Source organism: Channa argus, chromosome 13, assembly GCF_033026475.1.
Source record: "Channa argus isolate prfri chromosome 13, Channa argus male v1.0, whole genome shotgun sequence".
In the NCBI taxonomy this organism is placed as follows: Eukaryota; Metazoa; Chordata; class Actinopteri; order Anabantiformes; family Channidae; genus Channa; species Channa argus.
In genome coordinates this window covers 11645810-11662570 of record NC_090209.1, presented here as the reverse complement: position 1 = coordinate 11662570, position 16761 = coordinate 11645810, and the positions used below count along the sequence as shown (strand labels likewise).

The following is a 16761-nucleotide window of genomic DNA, read 5'->3' as shown; positions in this document are numbered from 1 at the left end:
CCCTTGTACGGGTCAGTGTTGTTATATGTAAACCTTTTACTTTGGGTCCTATCATAATATTTATCTGTGAATGTGTTTCTGGGGGAGACATTTGTGATGTCCTTTATGTCTGTTATGTTCTTGAGTTTTGTTTCATGGTGTTATTTATTGAGTTTGCCATACCTACTCTAAATGCAGGGGGGGGGGCTAGACTGGACACTATGACTACTTTGCACACTGGCCGTGAGAGCCCAGTCCTTCCGTTGTAATTAAAATTTCAAATCATATATCTTCAAACTGAAGAATGTTGACTTGTCTGAGAGTATTTATTTGCTTGTTTTTATTACCACCAACTGGTGATTTAAGTTGCATATTTATAACTGCTTGTTGTTGCACTGAATTTGTCACTCTATTTGTTTTATGTTATAAAATATATAAAGCCAAGTTTTATTAGTTGTGTCACGTGTGATCATTAAATCAAATCTGTTGATATAGGGAGTGTCCACTGGATGTCGCCCAACATCAAAGAGATCAAAGTATTCAGATTCTTCACTTAAGTAAATTGATATTAACATGCAAGCAGTATAGTTCTGGGTGTAGCTTATTTTAAATATTTAACGTGATGTCATATTTTTAGAAGCTGATGATAGTTTACATGTAAAACAATTATAAAGTAACTAGTAAATCAAGCAGCTTAAGCAAATGTAGTAGAGAGGGCTCATAAGTAAATTAGTATCTACTTTCTAAGGCTAGTTATGTCGAAATCATCTGACTAGCCCTGAATTTACTACATTACATTTGGGTCTACGTCATTTTACTAACCTCAACTTTGTTAGAAATTTGAATATAAACCTTGATAACCTCTTCAGCTTTGACTTGTAGAAAGATCATGTGTCAGATCTGAGGATCAGAAATTATTCAGTTTATATTTTGTTTAACGTTTTGTTTGGTTGTTCCTTTCTGTCAAGTTACTGACACGCAGAGATTCTTGTGAAAGGTTACAATAGTCAGTAAAGTATCAGGTAATGGAAACAGGCCTATCATTGTTCCCTGGGGTCGAAGTCCCATATCATAATGTTTGTCAGATCAACAGTGAACGTTACAGCAATAAAAACCGATGGGACAAATATTCACTCATCAAAAGATATGTGCAATTGAAATTATTTTGCTTAAAAAAACGATTTAACTGATCCATTATGAAATTTTTCCAATAAAGTTTCTGCCAATTAATTCATTGATCAATGAGTCAAATGAGTCATTTCACCGCGGTTTCTTGGGGCCTGGAGAAATAGTGAAACGGACATCTATAGCGGGGATCAAAGGGCCAAACAGTGTAGCTGGAGTTCTTAATGTGATACCAGGTCAAGGACGCCTGCGGTGGGACGGAGCCGTCCTTGTGACTGTGCTGCTGCTGATGCTGTGCGCACCGCACTGGGCCGGTTGCAGCCAATCGCGTCGCCAACAGCGGAAGGAGGCGGGGGAGGCTCCGTCACAGCTAACGGACCGTGGAGCTGAGCGCAGTCTTCGCCTGTCTTACCGCGGCGTCACCTACAGGTTGACGGGTTTCTGACTGGGCTTTTTAAACAAAGAAATCTTCACCGTAAGGCGCAGTATCATTTTCATTTAGCTGTTATCCATGAGATTCTTCAGGCTTACCTTCAAGTGCTTCGTCGACTGCTTTTGAATCTCCTCTGTCAACGCTGAACTGACCGCGGCGCTTTGTAAAATAATTCCATCTCTTGGCAGAGCCGAGGGCTTCCCAGGTGTGAAAATCATAAGAAAAACTGCTTCTTTTCTAATTCCAGAAAGGCTAAATATTAAACTCAGAACCCAAGGAAGACAACTGGAGCACCGCAAAGCTTTTTCTTGGGCTTACATCTCTGTGTCTGCCTGTCTGAGCCTCGTTAGCCAGGCGCATTTATAAAACTTGAACAGCCCCTGGCTAGCTTAAACCAACCAGCTAGCATAAAAAAAACAAACAAACAAAAAAATTTTCTACCCAACAAAATGTCTCCTGAATTGGAAGAGAACAGCCAAGGTGAGTAAGCTGACTGACCTCCGCTGTTTAATATTGATGTATTATTCACTGTTTGCTGTATGATTTAGGCTTAAACATAACTAGATCCTGATGTATTAAAACAGCTGTGGCTGTGTCATTCACTCATTTGACATTGTTCAATAGCTAATGGCCACGAGCTGCACTCGTCTGGCATTAGTGTACAGCTATAGGATATTTCAGTGTAGTCTTCACACCAGACACAGCTGCATGCGAGAGGAAACTAAACATGGTGCTGAACAGATGGCAGGTGAACTGGGGGTAAATACAGAAGGGACCTCTTCGCCAAACAAATCATTGTCAAGTTTTACATCAATATCATGACAGCACCACAAATGATCTTGGTGACACTTATTCTGCTAACAGAATTTGACTGTTCATGTATAGTACAGGTTTCCAAAGGAGTTTTACGTTATTAGGCTTTTATTCTTGACAGTATATTCTAAATGTTTTATCCCTAGAAGGGATTTATTTTGACAACCCCCTACACTGAGTGACCATTCCTCACACACACACACACATGACCTTAAACCTCAGATATCCTCGCACTAAGTTGCTCCTTACATGTAGATGCATTTTCCCCTCTGCTCATACACCCCCTCGCATGCCTCTGATCTGGATTCAGCTGCCTTGGTGCACATCAGCACAAAGCAACTGACATTGATATCATTGAGTGGGAGTAATGACAGGTTGCTTCTAGTTGTGTTTGAGTGTCTCCATGCATTTGTTAAATGGTGTATATATGTGAAATAGAGAAAATGAAAGCAGTGTTAGATGACACCGAAGCCTGAGCTTATAACTCTCTGCTGTGTTGTGCACCAGATCACTGATCATTTTGTCTGTGAGACATACAATGAAAATGAACATCGGGGGATGGTTTAGTCATGACACTACAGCTGCAATACAAATGTAGCTCAGATTCTAATTAAGTATGCTGTTTATATTATGGCATGTGTTTTGGCTTTGTTACATCCTAGTAGAGCTTTGTAATTACTGGACGCTTTATACAGGCATCCAGTAATTGTACTGATATTGTTTTTCCATGAAGTGCAAACATGCAGCCTCCTGCTTCCATTCAGTTGCAGCATTGGCCAAGAGACATGTGTCTCTAGTGCAGACACACAAAGTGGTTATTCTGTATATTTTGGATGTGAGTGATGTTAAAAAATCTGCTGCTTGCTGTCCCCTGTGATAAAAATGTAGTGAATGCATTAGAGCTACTCAGGCATTCTGATTCCTTTTGTCTCCTTTCCTCCTCTGGCTATCTGTTCTTCCTTCTCATGTCATCCTTGTACATGTCTCGACCAGGTGAAACCAGTCTCCCCCAACTGGAAGCAGGGATTCTGTCAGAGGAGGAAGGTGGCGGGTCTTCTCGCCCCCTGGTGCCTGTGCCCAGAGCGAGCCCAGGATGTGATGAGGGTGGAGGAGCTGGCCCTCCACAGACCCCGGATGAGGCTGCAGCCAGGACTGGAAATGGGGCAGTAGCAGTACCAGCAGTGGAGAGAGAAACCTGGACCCGACAGATGGATTTTATAATGTCCTGCGTGGGTTTTGCTGTTGGCCTAGGCAACGTGTGGCGCTTTCCTTATCTCTGCTACAAGAATGGAGGAGGTGAGCATCATGAGTGCACCCCTCTGCAAGGTTCTTAATTTTATCCCAGTCTGATCTATCACCATTGTTTGAAGTCTAGAGTGATGGTGGTGTCATCTGAAGTCTTTGCAATTCACTTTAGTAGGGGATGTAGTCATGGTGTGCAAAGAAAACCAAAAACATTTTAGGAGTTATCATGATAATTTATTGTGTCAATTTGAAATTGCTTGGATCCTTTCAGAAACTCCTACAGTTGGTATGAACAGTGATAAGAGATAAAATAGGTAGAGTGAGCAAGGCCCGCGTGGCTATGAGCACGTAGCTGAAAAGCTGTGCTCACCCATGTGGTTTCACTTTTGTTTTATTTCTGAAACCACATGGGTTTCACAAATAGAGACAGGCTTGCGCTGCAGTGTTTCCACTGCTCTCTCAGGCACATTAGTAGATGTGTTTATTTCATTCCTCTCCCTCTATTCACTCCTTTTCCATCTGTGCCATCTCGTCCAACAGTAACCTGCCCTAACTGCCGCTTTGGCCTTGACTTCTCTTATCTCTGCCCTGCCCACTTATTTGTTTTTTTATGAGGTGTTCAGTTGAAATGATACTGAATGTGCAATTGTGTGTGTCTTTGTGCAGCCCTTCCTCTCCCTCATGTGTCTTGTGACCCATAGGCTCTTAAACCTACCTACTGGTGTCATATAACAATGGCGTGCCTCACATAGTCCACCCCCTGTGCGTCTGCCCAGCACTCTTGCTGTACAAAAGATGCACTCTTCTACAGTACCTATGATAAGATGGCATATGTCTCACAATAACTGTTCTACAACCGTGCCCATCCTTTCCTTGTTTCAATGTCAACACAGCTATATATCCACAACAGTACTTCATTTTATGTCCTTAACCAGGCCCGGGTACACCTTGTAACAACAACTGCATCGAATAAAGGCAGAGAACTTAGTCGCATCTGCTCATTACTTGATCAAGGATACACTTCCTTGTTAAATTCAGAAACACACGAATATACTTAGAATACATGGTATTACCGCTGTGCCAATTCTCATTTATTCATTTGTTTGTAGCTCAGCTGCAAAGCCTGATGTGCCTGGTCTGGTTATGATTAGACAGGATTTACTTAAGCCTATTAAGGATGCAATTCCTAGATGATTTGATCAATAGGTTGGGGTATGCAAGTGCAAGCATTTCCTCTAGTCTTTCCATTCAAGCCTTCCATTGCGTCTCTGTCTCTCTTTCTCTCTCCCCCTCTCCATGTCTCCCTTGCTCTCCCAGCCTTTTCATTCTCTTAGGCTCACGCGCACAAATGTTTCCTTATAAGGCTACAGCCCTCTGCTCTCAGAGACTGACATAAAGAATGATGGAGTGAATGAGGCGCAAAATGTCAATCAGTAACACTTTTGTAGCGACAGCCACATCAATGCCTTGAAGTGTCATTTTTCTATTTAGTGAACCTCGTGTACTACAGTGTTGTCCCAGTTTTTTGCATCTCTCTCCTGTGATCTATCCATCTTTCCCTCCTTTCTTCTCAGCCTTTCTGCTCTGCGTCACAGCTAGTCATGTGACTCCCTCCCATCTGTGCACTGTGGTGGCATCAGCCAGTTATATTATTATGGTTATTCAAGCCAAATCGTTGTAACTCTATTTAGTGAGTTAAATGTCTCATGCCACATTTTTTGTGTATTTCTTTACTGTTTATTCCTGATCAAAGTAAGTTTCTGGATAAGAATCCAAAAGGAGATTATTTATAGAAAACACAACAAACCAGTTGCCCTGGGCCAACCATCAGTGGTCTCTGTCAGGTTTAATAAATCCTGATAGAGTCTCCATTTGCCTGCCTCTTCACCACACAGCATTCAATTCTAAATACAGTACTTACAAAAAATGTCCAAATGCTTGTGGAGTGGGAGACATTGCAGTGATCTCCCACATACACTTTCAATGCATCTCTTATCCCTGACCTTGTCTGTCCTCCTCACTCGTTTGCCTTTTAGTGCTTCGTCCACCGCTTGACTGTTTCTTGGTGTGTCAAGTGCATGATTAGTAAAGAAACACACCAGTGTTTGTACAGCTTGTGTACTTAAATACTTTAAACATGACCTTTAGCTCAGATTGGCTACTGTTGAAGTGCTGTTACTATAATGTGTCTTCCAGGAGGATGACATATGTATGAATGAGCCTGGTTCTTATAATTTTGCAACAAAAAACTCTGTTAATTTTAATATGACCCACCCAATGCAATGTTGATGAAATAATTGTCTCAGAACTTATAGAGCTAATGATGATTGTTACTGGGATTATCATGATAAGTCTGTGTATTGCATAACAATGCAATTTATTTACAAAATTAAACATAAAATCAAAAGATTTGATTGAAACAATTATCACCAAAATGAAAAAGTGCTGTATTCTATCACCAAAATGAAAAAGTGCTGTATTCACATTCTTAATTGCAATTCAAACTTAAATGACCTTACTGTGGGTTGTTATGGATGTCAAGGTTTAATTGAGAGTCTGACTACGTAATCACAAAACACAACTTTTCTGAATACTATAAATTTCATCTTCTTAAAACAACCCACTTTGGAGTATAAAATGCCAGAATGTCATGTGACTAAGTCTGATAATAAAGAATGTATTGATTTAATAGCACTATTATCATTGGTATGCTATTAGATGGATCACAAAGCACTCACACTTGAAACAAAGATAATGATTGTTTTTGAATTACACTGAAGGCCTGTGTTGTTTTATGTATTTTCCAGGAATGAGGAAGCCCAACTGAACTGTAACATGTTTCTACCTGTTGTTACTTCCGATAAAAAGTGTTTAGGAGGCCATGTAATGAAGATGTGTGTTGTGTGTTGCAGGGGTTTTCTTGATTCCCTATTTACTGATTGTGTTCATTGGGGGAATCCCAGTCTTCTTCCTTGAGATTGCGCTGGGACAGTTCATGAAGCAGGGAGGGGTCTCTGCCTGGAATATCGCACCACTCTTCAAAGGTATATCTGCTTTTGTGTTAGTGTACACTATTCCAATGCTGTGCATCACTTCTGATTTGCAAAACACATCCCTACACACCTCCTCTTCTTGACTCTCTTCCTCTGTGACAGGTCTGGGCTTTGCCTCAATGGTAATAGTGTTCTTCTGTAACACCTATTACATCATGATTTTGGTGTGGGGCCTCTATTTTCTCTTCCACTCCTTCACCAACCAGCTGCCCTGGGCCACCTGCGGACATCCCTGGAACACCCCCAACTGTACACAGGACTTTCGCCGCACTTGCCACAACCGCAGTGCAGCACAGCTGGCTCTGGCATCATCTGGTGCCACCCCCTCCAACCTCCTCTCCGTTACGTCCCCGCTGAACCTGACCTCAGCCCAGCTCCTTCTGAATGGCAGCTGCACAGAAGTTGAGGGCATGCGCTCCCCAGTCATTGAGTTCTGGGAGTATGTTATATCTTGTCCGAGAATCACCACATAGTAGTTGATTAAAAGGAGCATGATTAAAAACCTAATTTTACTATCAGAAGTTAAATCCATAAAGATTTAAATGCACTAGTAGGGCTAGATTGAATTTTATGGATGTACTGTGCTTTTACCAGTGGTTCTAGTCATGTAGACCTCTATATTATGATCATTTAATGTTGTTTATGTCAGTGAAACCACCTGGCATTTGGTAAAACATAATCCAACACAGTGTCCCTGTTGAAATTATTTACTTGTTCACTTTGCCTTCGAATGTGCCTTTTGTCAGCGTTACTCTTTTGTAATGCGCATGTCTCCTCTTCCTAGGCGTAAAGTGCTCCGTCTGTCTGGTGGACTACATGAACCTGGTGACATAAGCTATGAGATGGTGCTGTGTCTCATAGCTACTTGGATCATTGTTTACTTCTGCATGTGGAAAGGAGTTAAATCTACTGGCAAGGTAAAGCATATTCTGATTTTGTGCAATTCATGATGCTCAATGTAACATGTCACTCTTTGGGGATAGTTAGTGCAGATAAACACTTCATATATATATTCACATTTGTACATTGTACAAAAAAGTTTACCTGTCACTTCCAGAGTCCATATGTATTGCTTCTTGCTAAAGTAATTAAATACTTGCAGCATTTTGCACCTTGACCCCAAATCAGCTTTGGTATAGTGAGAGGATCAGTCTGCTATTTTGTTTAGCTCCTTTTCCTGTCTTCTCACACATATTTATGTACATTTTTAGCCAAGCTATTAATTCAGGCTATAATTTTCCACTGGCGCCTAGATTACTATTATGTGCTGTAGAATAGACTGCTTACACACTGTTCGGATTCTTTTCTATTTTAGTGCAATAAAAATATGTTCACTTCTTATTCTGTTAAATGTATGCTCAAAAACATTGGAATAATAAGTGATGCCTTTTTTTGTAGTGTATTGACATATGTGTGTTTGCATACTTGTGTCTCCAGAGTAGCAAAAGCTCATAGAGTGCAGGAAAAATAATGAAGGAGCCAGCCAGCTGTAAGCCGATTAGTAACTTTCCATCATGTAGATGTTTGAGAGCTGGAAAGGAGATTTTCTTCCCGTGTTTGACCTAGATATGTGCTTTTCTCACTACTTCGTTCTTACCATAATGATTTAGCTTGATGCTTCTAGGTAGCAAGAGGCAGCTTTCTTAGTATTACGTGACAAAAACTACCTTCTGAAAAGGTCTGCTAAAACCCTCTGCTATTGCAGGAGGTTTACAAGTTGTCTGGCTTTCCATTTACAGGCTACCTTTTTTTACATCTACTACAGGAAGGGCCTAATGGACTTCTACTTAAGACTTGAGTATTTGCAAAGCAGGTAATTGCTTAATTAAAGTGAAAAAAACATGCTGAGGTGCAGTTGCACTGAAATAATTGACCATAGCTGATGGACCATGTTGATAAGCACTAAACTTTTCCAATAAGCCTATTAATTTCATCACATATCCACCTTCATATTTTGCATATACTTCATGTTAAGTGAGGGTGTCTAATATTTACTATGGCGCTTTCTCCTTTCACCTACAGTTTCTAGGAGAGTCCTTAAGTGCTCACTTTCTCCATCTTTTTTGTAGGTTGTGTACTTCACAGCTCTGTTCCCTTACTTGGTTCTGGTCGTTCTTCTGGCCCACGGTGTCACTCTGCCTGGAGCTTTAGATGGGATTGTCTACTACCTGAAACCAGACTGGTCTAAACTCGGAGAAGCACAGGTATAATGTTTGGATAAGCATGCAGTTTGCCTATCAGTTTTTATTACCTGCATTTGAACAGACATCCTGCCTCTTCCATTAGAGCATATTTTTTTGTAAATTCAGTGAAATAACCAATAGGGAAGGCTTGATTTTTTTTAATTACAATTTGAGTTATATACTTCACTAAAAGTATTTTCTCCTAAGTACCTTTGTGCAATTATTTAATTAACTGTGTTACGTCATCCAAAGATTATGACACCAATTCTTGCTTGGTGGTAATGGAGTGGTGTTGGCCTGTTGTTAGCACAGGTGTGGTGCTGCTGGAGCACAGAAGCTTCAGGCTCGGCCTGTTTTTTCTTTGAGTTAGGAGAAAGATTTGCATAATTCAGATGAAACTTATTTACAATTTTGGAAGCACTTGAAGAACCAAGGGTATATTGTGCAATAGAAGCAATAACAACATGTTTAATAGTTAACGTTGTTGTATTAACATTTAAGGTAGATTGATTGATTGACCAATTCAAAAAATTATTTCAATGCATTGAATAGCACCTAAAGGACACCTTCACTGATTTTGAACTTGCTTCTTTTGGTTCTAGTTTGCTAGTACATGTAACTGAATGCCTTTAAACTTCCCTCTGGTTTCCCTACATTAAAATATCTCTCTACTTCTCAGTGTAAAATTCCTCCAAATGACATCACTTGGATGAACCTTCAGTTCAGATTATCTTTTTGCTCATACTGTGGGCTTTGTAATCATGGTCAACCTGCTTTTCCAGAGCTCGTCCAAATGACATCATCTGAAATCCTAATGATGAAAAAGTTCTCTGGGTGATGTCATCTGGAGGAGGTTTTTAGTTAGAAGCTGAGAAATATGGGGAAGTCAGTGGGAAGTTTAGAAGCATTAATGTACATTTACACCTTAAACTAAAGCTATAGAAAGCAAGTATAAAATTGGTTACCTTTTAAGAACATATTCCACCTTAAAAGCTGTCCGTAACTCTCACTAGCCTTTCAGCAGCTGTAGCTATGCTACAAGTTGGTAAAAAAGGAATGAAAGTTTGCACTTAATTCTGACCGACTATAACATTTGCACTACAATTTATATTTTAAAATGGATTTTCCTACTGATGCTCATTTCATTTGGTCAGCACAAGTAAAATTGCATATTTTAAAATGCAAACAATTGTTAATTTTTTCCAAATATAGCACACCAATTACAAAACTACTAAAACCTATTGCATCACCTAACTACTGTTCGGCATTCACCCAATCCTGTGCTGAATTACTCTGTTGTGTTTTAGCTTTAATTATATTTGTGTGTGTGAGTCATTCTGCCAAAAATATGGGATTTCTGACAAAGTAAAAAAGATGAAAGAGCATACTATAAAATAGACTATTTTTTGTCATCATACAATATATATGATTATATCGCACAGCCCTTTTCAGACTTTTTTGTTTGTACTAGGTGTGGATTGATGCCGGAACTCAGATTTTCTTCTCCTATGCCATCGGATTAGGTGCCCTGACTGCGCTGGGCAGTTACAACCGCTTTCATAACAACTGTTACCAGTAAGTAAACCAGTGGAAAGAGGCCAACATCAACACCAGACTCTGCTGCATGTAGACTTGAGTTCTATCAAACATACTTAAACAGCTCAAATAACATTGCCACTAGAAATTGACTTATTTTTATACACACAAGTAACTGGCACAAGAAAGTGACCTCAGTCTGTCGTTTATTAGCAAACAAGATGTACTAAAAGACCAGTTCCCTTTCTCTTAAAAAATACACACCCCATTTTGATTGAATGCAATAAAAAGGTGTGTGCTGTTTTCTTGCCGCCACAAAACATTCAGCTGCATACACTGAATGGGAATTATGATCCAAGGCCCCAAAGGCTTCTAGCACACTACTCACATTTCAAATGTATCTCTCTCGATGATCAAAATAGAAGCAAATAGGGTTCCAGGGTGAATCATAACAGTGCCCTCAAGCCCTACAAGCTCTATTTTACTCTGTTACAAAGAGGAGGTCATTAGTGAAGAATGGCATGAAGAGCTTAGTTATGTCTGTTTTTAGCACTGCTGGGCTCATTATTCTTTTGCTGTAGGCTGGTTTATGAGCGTACATGTGTTTACTCTAAACAGCCATAGATATGTAAACATATAAAGTCCTTCTCATTTTTTAAAAAATCTTATCATAAGTGTTTGCATATTTGGAATGCTCCTAATAGCCTCGCCTCATGAATAACCCTCTGTTTGATACTTTCTCTGCCTTGACCTTAATTGGAATTTGAAAAATTAGTCCAGATTTTGATACACACATACATGTATAGTGTACTAGGGATAAACAGGGATGTGCCTACATAGACTGCGTTCAGTTTTTGGGTCATATAAACCAGAGACTTCATTGCCGTATGTCTTTTTTTTAACCCTGGCAATAATATATAGTTTTAGGACTTTAGAACTATCAGTGTCAGTCACAAGGTCACACTGTCTAGTGGTTGGTCGAAGACTCTGGGTCAAAGTTACAGTATCGTGATGAAACTGATACACTGCCCTAGAAATTTATGTGTTAGTAGTGTTCACATGAAAATGTAGTTATGTGTGAAGGCATTACATGTTAAACTTAAAAAAGTAATGGTAGGTGTCAAAATGTTAACAGTATCCAAGGATGGTTAACATACTATTTTTTGCACATTAATGCTAGCATGTTGTTAAAATATTCTTCATATCCAAAACTTAGCTGGTAGATTTGACTTGTCAGGATACACAGAAGGTTATTCTGTGCATACCATTCATATGTTCATACTCAGAGTATGAATGAGTAGATAACATAACATAATTCTTTTAGATGTGTGTGTACTGTATACAGCGATAAACATTCACCTGGTCAAATCCACCTGGCGGTTTATATGTTGTGACCTATGAGTGTATATGTAGCCATTTCTTAGTAGGGATTTTCCTTTCACTCTTCGCCTTCTCAGACCTTGAAACAGACTTCCCATTGGCTTATTGCTCTGCGCTCTGCACCTGCCAAATTGCTATTGATCCCCTATTTACCATCCAGCCTATGTCTTCTGTTGCTGTGTTTGTCTTGAGCATCTTACAGTACATGATTATCAAGTTACAGCATATTGCAATGAGCCATTCTCTCACAATATTTACATTTACATTTAGTCATTTCGCAGACGCTTTTATCCAAAGCGACTTACAAGTGAGGTACAAGGCAAGCAAAAATCTAAGTCAATATTAATGTTATTCTCTTTGTTCTGGTTCCCTCCTTCTCTTTCCTCCTTTCCCTATGTATTTTTCTGTAGGGATGCATTCGTGCTGGCCCTTATTAATAGTGGAACCAGTTTCTTTGCAGGCTTTGTGGTGTTTTCTGTGCTGGGCTTCATGGCTGCAGAGCAGGGTGTGGACATCAGTAAGGTAGCGGAGAGTGGTAAGATAAAGCTTTCCCACAGTTTGGCCACCTAAAACAACGTTTTAGTTGAGTGTTGACAGTTCGTTCCACTGGCTCTGTCTCTTTTGCAGGTCCAGGACTGGCCTTTATAGCTTACCCCAAAGCTGTGACTCTGATGCCTCTGGCACCAGTCTGGGCAGCCCTTTTCTTCTTTATGTTGCTTATCCTTGGCCTGGACAGCCAGGTAATACTGAAACACATCTGATTTTGTTTGTTTTCATCAAGCATTGGAGTCTTTTTTGATTCTATTGCACTTGCTCACCAAATGTAGAGTAGTACAGTATCTACATGTACATTTCTTCCTTTCTCTTACTCTCACATCCTCTCACACAGTCTAGACACATGTCCAGTTTTAGCATTGCATTTCTTAGCACCCTGTTTGTTGCTCCTCTGTTTGAGACAGTGCCTACATCCATTTTTTTACAGCCCAGGGATTTCTCAATGAGCTTCTGTCTGATTCACACAGATCGTGTCTGTCTACTCTCCCATGCATTCATTTACTCTCACTTTTCATTCTCTCCATTTCCTTTCTTCTCCGTCCATTTTCTTACTTTTCCCTGCCATAGCCACTTTCCCATGCATATACTGTCATATAAATAGCTCCACAGCTGTTATCCTCTCCGCCCATTCAAGAGCTTCAAATATTTTTTTGGAAAGACACATGTAAACATTCATTAGCTGGGATACTAACAAGGGGAGCTGAGCTGACATGCTGCAACTGCAAAACCTGTATTAAATGTTGAAGTAAATCTGCAGTTTACTGACTGACATGTTGAAGTAGCTGTGTGTCTGAGTCAACAGCCCACCATGAAGTAAAACAAAAAACAAACAGTGCAATTCTCCTATAATTTTTGGCCCCAACCCTGTTAGATGACACTGTGAACAAATTAATGTTAATACCAAGTATAGTATATTAGTATATGACAGGACATATCTATGTACGATGTCCATGCACGTCCTCGGGCTCAGAAGCATGTTTTAGACTGTCTTAGACTATTATATAACTAGTCTACCACCTCCCCTTTGTGTGCCTTTGTGTTTTGGTTCCTCGTGCACTTCTTCACTTTTTATTTCTCTTCACTCTCTCATTTCAGTTTGTAGGGGTAGAGGGTTTGATAACAGGAATCATGGACATGCTACCCCCTAAATCTGTTCTGAGCTCCCTGCGGCGAGAGGTGGTGGCAGCCATCTGCTGTGTCGTTTGCTTCCTCATTGACATGTCAATGGTTACAGAGGTACAGTGAGAACTTCACAGAATTTTAGACCCAGTTTGGTTTCACTCTTCAGAATTATATGGCTACCTAAGTATATCATTAGTTTCTAGACCAAAAACAATGTCATCCAGAAACTGTATGAAAGGCTTGAGTCTCTTACCTGGGTGCTTTGCTAGTATTCTTTAACAGCTCAATAAAGTACATGGATTTTGTACCTAATGCTTTATTGGGGTGAGGAAACCATTGCCAGGACTGAACTGGGACAACAACATAAGCACGAGACAAGGCTGGAAACACGTCACATAAAGGATGGTTTTGTTTATTGCACTCTGTTTCTTTCAGGGAGGGATGTATGTCTTCCAGCTGTTTGACTACTATTCTGCCAGTGGCATCACTCTACTGTGGCAAGCCTTCTGGGAGTGTGTGGTGATCGCATGGGTCTATGGTGAGACAGCACTGCACAATTGTAAAACAAACATGAAAAAGCATCTGGGCCAAATGGTGTTAGTGGTTGAATTGTGAGAGATACGGCACATCTGGGATTATAGCCTCATTTACAACCCTAAACGATTAATCATCTTCTTGACCAGGACAAACCTAAGGATATCAAACACCCTCCAACAAGTCACCAATAGGTTGTGATTAGTGGATTTCTCTCTAAAGCTATAACACTTGAATCATGTCATGAAGAAGTCTCTTGTGCCCCCCTTTTTTAAACGTATATTTAGGAAACTTTACAATATGAGAACTGGTCGAGTCGCATAGGGATGAAGTTTCCACAGGTGTTCATATGTGTCAATAAGTTGAATAGAACAAGCAGCCAACTATCAAATATCTCTTCATATATGCATAAACACAGATCAGCAATATTTATATTAAAGGTACAGTGTGCAATTTAAGCAAGTGCTAGGTTGAGACACAGAATCAGTCCTCTCTGCCTCTGCCCAGTCCTGTGTTACTCTTTACACTCAGCTATGTTCTGGACAGATCTTCAAGTGGTCTTGATGAGAAATTATAATGGGTAAAAATGATCAAAAATGTACTAATCGTGGATAAATTATTGCTCCTCTTTGACTGAACAGAACTTTGCTTAAAATTTTTTAGAAGCGAATAGCTGCACTGCTTCCAGTGCTGTTCAATGAGTCTGTCACTGGAGGCTTTACCAGCACCTCTCTACTTTAAGATACTTCATGGAGCATATTTTGGTATGCATTGAAGGCTTAGATGGGTGAGAATTTGTTAAAATAAGTTGACTACATTAATTAATGGACTTTGAGTCAAGGGCAAAACAATGTGATAGAGTTCCTGAGTAGTCTGATTGTGTTTTTAAAATGTTTTAAGTGTCTGTTATGATGTCAGTGTCAATTAATTTGCTATTCTCTACAGCTTCCCTAAGTGACCAAAGATCAGTTGTCTTTTATGATTGATTTTATACATGTAGTTTCACTGATTGCTAATGAGAGTCAGTTTTCTTTGGTCAACTGTGAAAATACGAGTGATGATAGAAATAACTCAAGGACTTAACTCAAGGACTTCTTCTATCCATGATTTATTGTATTTCAATATTAGTCTTTTGTCACAATCCAAACCTAAAAACACAAATGCATTGCATTATGACAGCTGCCTCATTTCATACCTTTAGGTGCAGACCGTTTCATGGACGACGTGGCTCGTATGATCGGCTATCAGCCTCTGCCATATATGAAGTGGTGCTGGTCTTACATCACTCCTTTAGTCTGTGCGGTCAGTGCTCTTGTTTGTTTCAGAGTTTAAGTTGGAATACCATCTGCATTTAGCTAACATTTTTCTGTGTGTGTAGGGAGTGTTTCTGTTCCACGTGGTGAACTACAAGCCCCTTACCTACAACACGGTGTACACATACCCCTTATGGGGTGAAGCGCTTGGCTGGGCATTGGCTTTGTCCTCCATGCTGTGTATCCCTGTAACTGTTCTCTACAAACTGCTGCGTTGCAAAGGATCTTTGCGGGAGGTCAGTATGCCTGGGTGGATATGTACATGTCCATACACATTCTTACTGTTTCTGTTAGTAACTGTCAATAAGTCTGCAGGAATGTGTCTCCTTGGATACTGCCCTCCCTGTCTTGTCTATTATTTGCTTGTCAGATTTTTCTGCAGTTATACAGCATCTGTCAAATAGCCAGCTCTTTATGTTCTTGTGTTTTTCTGTGTAGCGGTGGCAGCACCTGACCACCCCAGTTTGGGGCAGACATCACTTGGAATACCTGGCCCCAGAGAGTGAGGCCAAACTGCTGCCCCCTGCAGGAACAAAGACTACCCTTTTGTTTGAAAGCGTGATCTGATGAGATATCCCTAACAGAACACAAAGCAAGGTCACACCTGACATCAGTACACTTAAACACAAACACACACACATGCACTCCACACTGGTCTGGTGCAGATTAGTTAGACACCCCACAGTTTTAAAACTATGGAAAGGTTCTTGACAAATGGACCAAAGATTAGATGGGAGAACTGAAATACACTCACATAAATACAGTCATCACAGGTTTCCCTCTGCTCTGCTTTCTTACTCTACCTCGCTGACTCTCCCCTTTCTTTCTGCTCCCTGCCTTTGTGCTGTCCTGTTCTGTCTCGTTCGGTGAGTGTGGTGTGTCCAGTGTAGTTGCCGTATCTTTCCTTTCCCTCGCTTCCCTTTCAGGGTTTCGACAACCTCATCCATCTCAACATGTCATGCCACTATGTTCTGATTGAACAGAAACTTACAGACCCCATATTTGCTGCTGATGTGCCATGGTCTTTGTGTGTGGCGATGAATGTATGTATGTTTCTCAGTGTGTTTGTGTCTTTACATGTGTGTTTGCGTGTGCATGAGTGTTAAAGAAAGAGTATGTGTTGGACCATGGCAGTGATTTCTATTACATGTAACATTGCCTCTGGCTATTTTTTCTGCCAACTGTATTCTCTTAAATAACTGTAAAAAACAATTTTACTTCCATTTGTAAAAATGTAATCAAAAAGAAACAATGCATCACCACTTCCAACTGTGTTTTGTGAACTAACCTAAGTAGCACTTGTATTGTAGGGTCTGTGAATAAGTGTTAACACTATTTGGAAGGAATGATGATCAGTATTTCCAGTATAAGGACAGAAACTTTAGACTGTGCAAAGAGCAGAAGATCGAGTTGTGGGGAGGGGGAAGAGGGTAGACATCATGGCAAAAAAGGAAGCAATAAATGACCAGATAAAGATGGATACAATGTGT

The 16761-nt window shown here is 40.1% G+C and overlaps 1 protein-coding gene across 2 annotated transcripts; it reads left to right on the top strand.

Moving 5' to 3' along the window:
• The first annotated feature begins 1507 nt into the window (after nt 1-1507).
• On the top strand, nt 1508-16760 carry si:ch211-117c9.5 (sodium- and chloride-dependent creatine transporter 1). 2 transcript variants are annotated; one of them, XM_067526067.1, is made up of 14 exons: nt 1508-2017; nt 3344-3646; nt 6508-6639; nt 6751-7087; nt 7433-7565; nt 8718-8852; nt 10303-10406; nt 12197-12282; nt 12375-12487; nt 13398-13538; nt 13860-13962; nt 15160-15260; nt 15337-15507; nt 15710-16760. In XM_067526067.1, the coding sequence occupies exons 1-14, from the start codon at nt 1987-1989 to the stop codon at nt 15836-15838; spliced, it is 2019 nt and encodes a 672-aa protein (XP_067382168.1). In that variant the 5' UTR covers nt 1508-1986; the 3' UTR covers nt 15839-16760. The 2 variants fall into 2 exon arrangements, with proteins under 2 accessions (XP_067382168.1, XP_067382167.1); XM_067526066.1 differs by having other exon boundaries at nt 1509-2017; nt 12158-12282.
• The last annotated feature ends 1 nt before the right edge of the window (nt 16761 follows it).

Bases quoted from the DNA above. Each gene is read 5' to 3' on its own strand.
- si:ch211-117c9.5 (XM_067526066.1), top strand. From the start codon at position 1,987: ATGTCTCCTGAATTGGAAGAGAACAGCCAAG. The intron at 7,088-7,432 runs GTATGTTATATC...TCCTCTTCCTAG, and splicing joins CCAGTCATTGAGTTCTGGGA to GCGTAAAGTGCTCCGTCTGT. The intron at 15,261-15,336 runs GTCAGTGCTCTT...CTGTGTGTGTAG, and splicing joins TCACTCCTTTAGTCTGTGCG to GGAGTGTTTCTGTTCCACGT.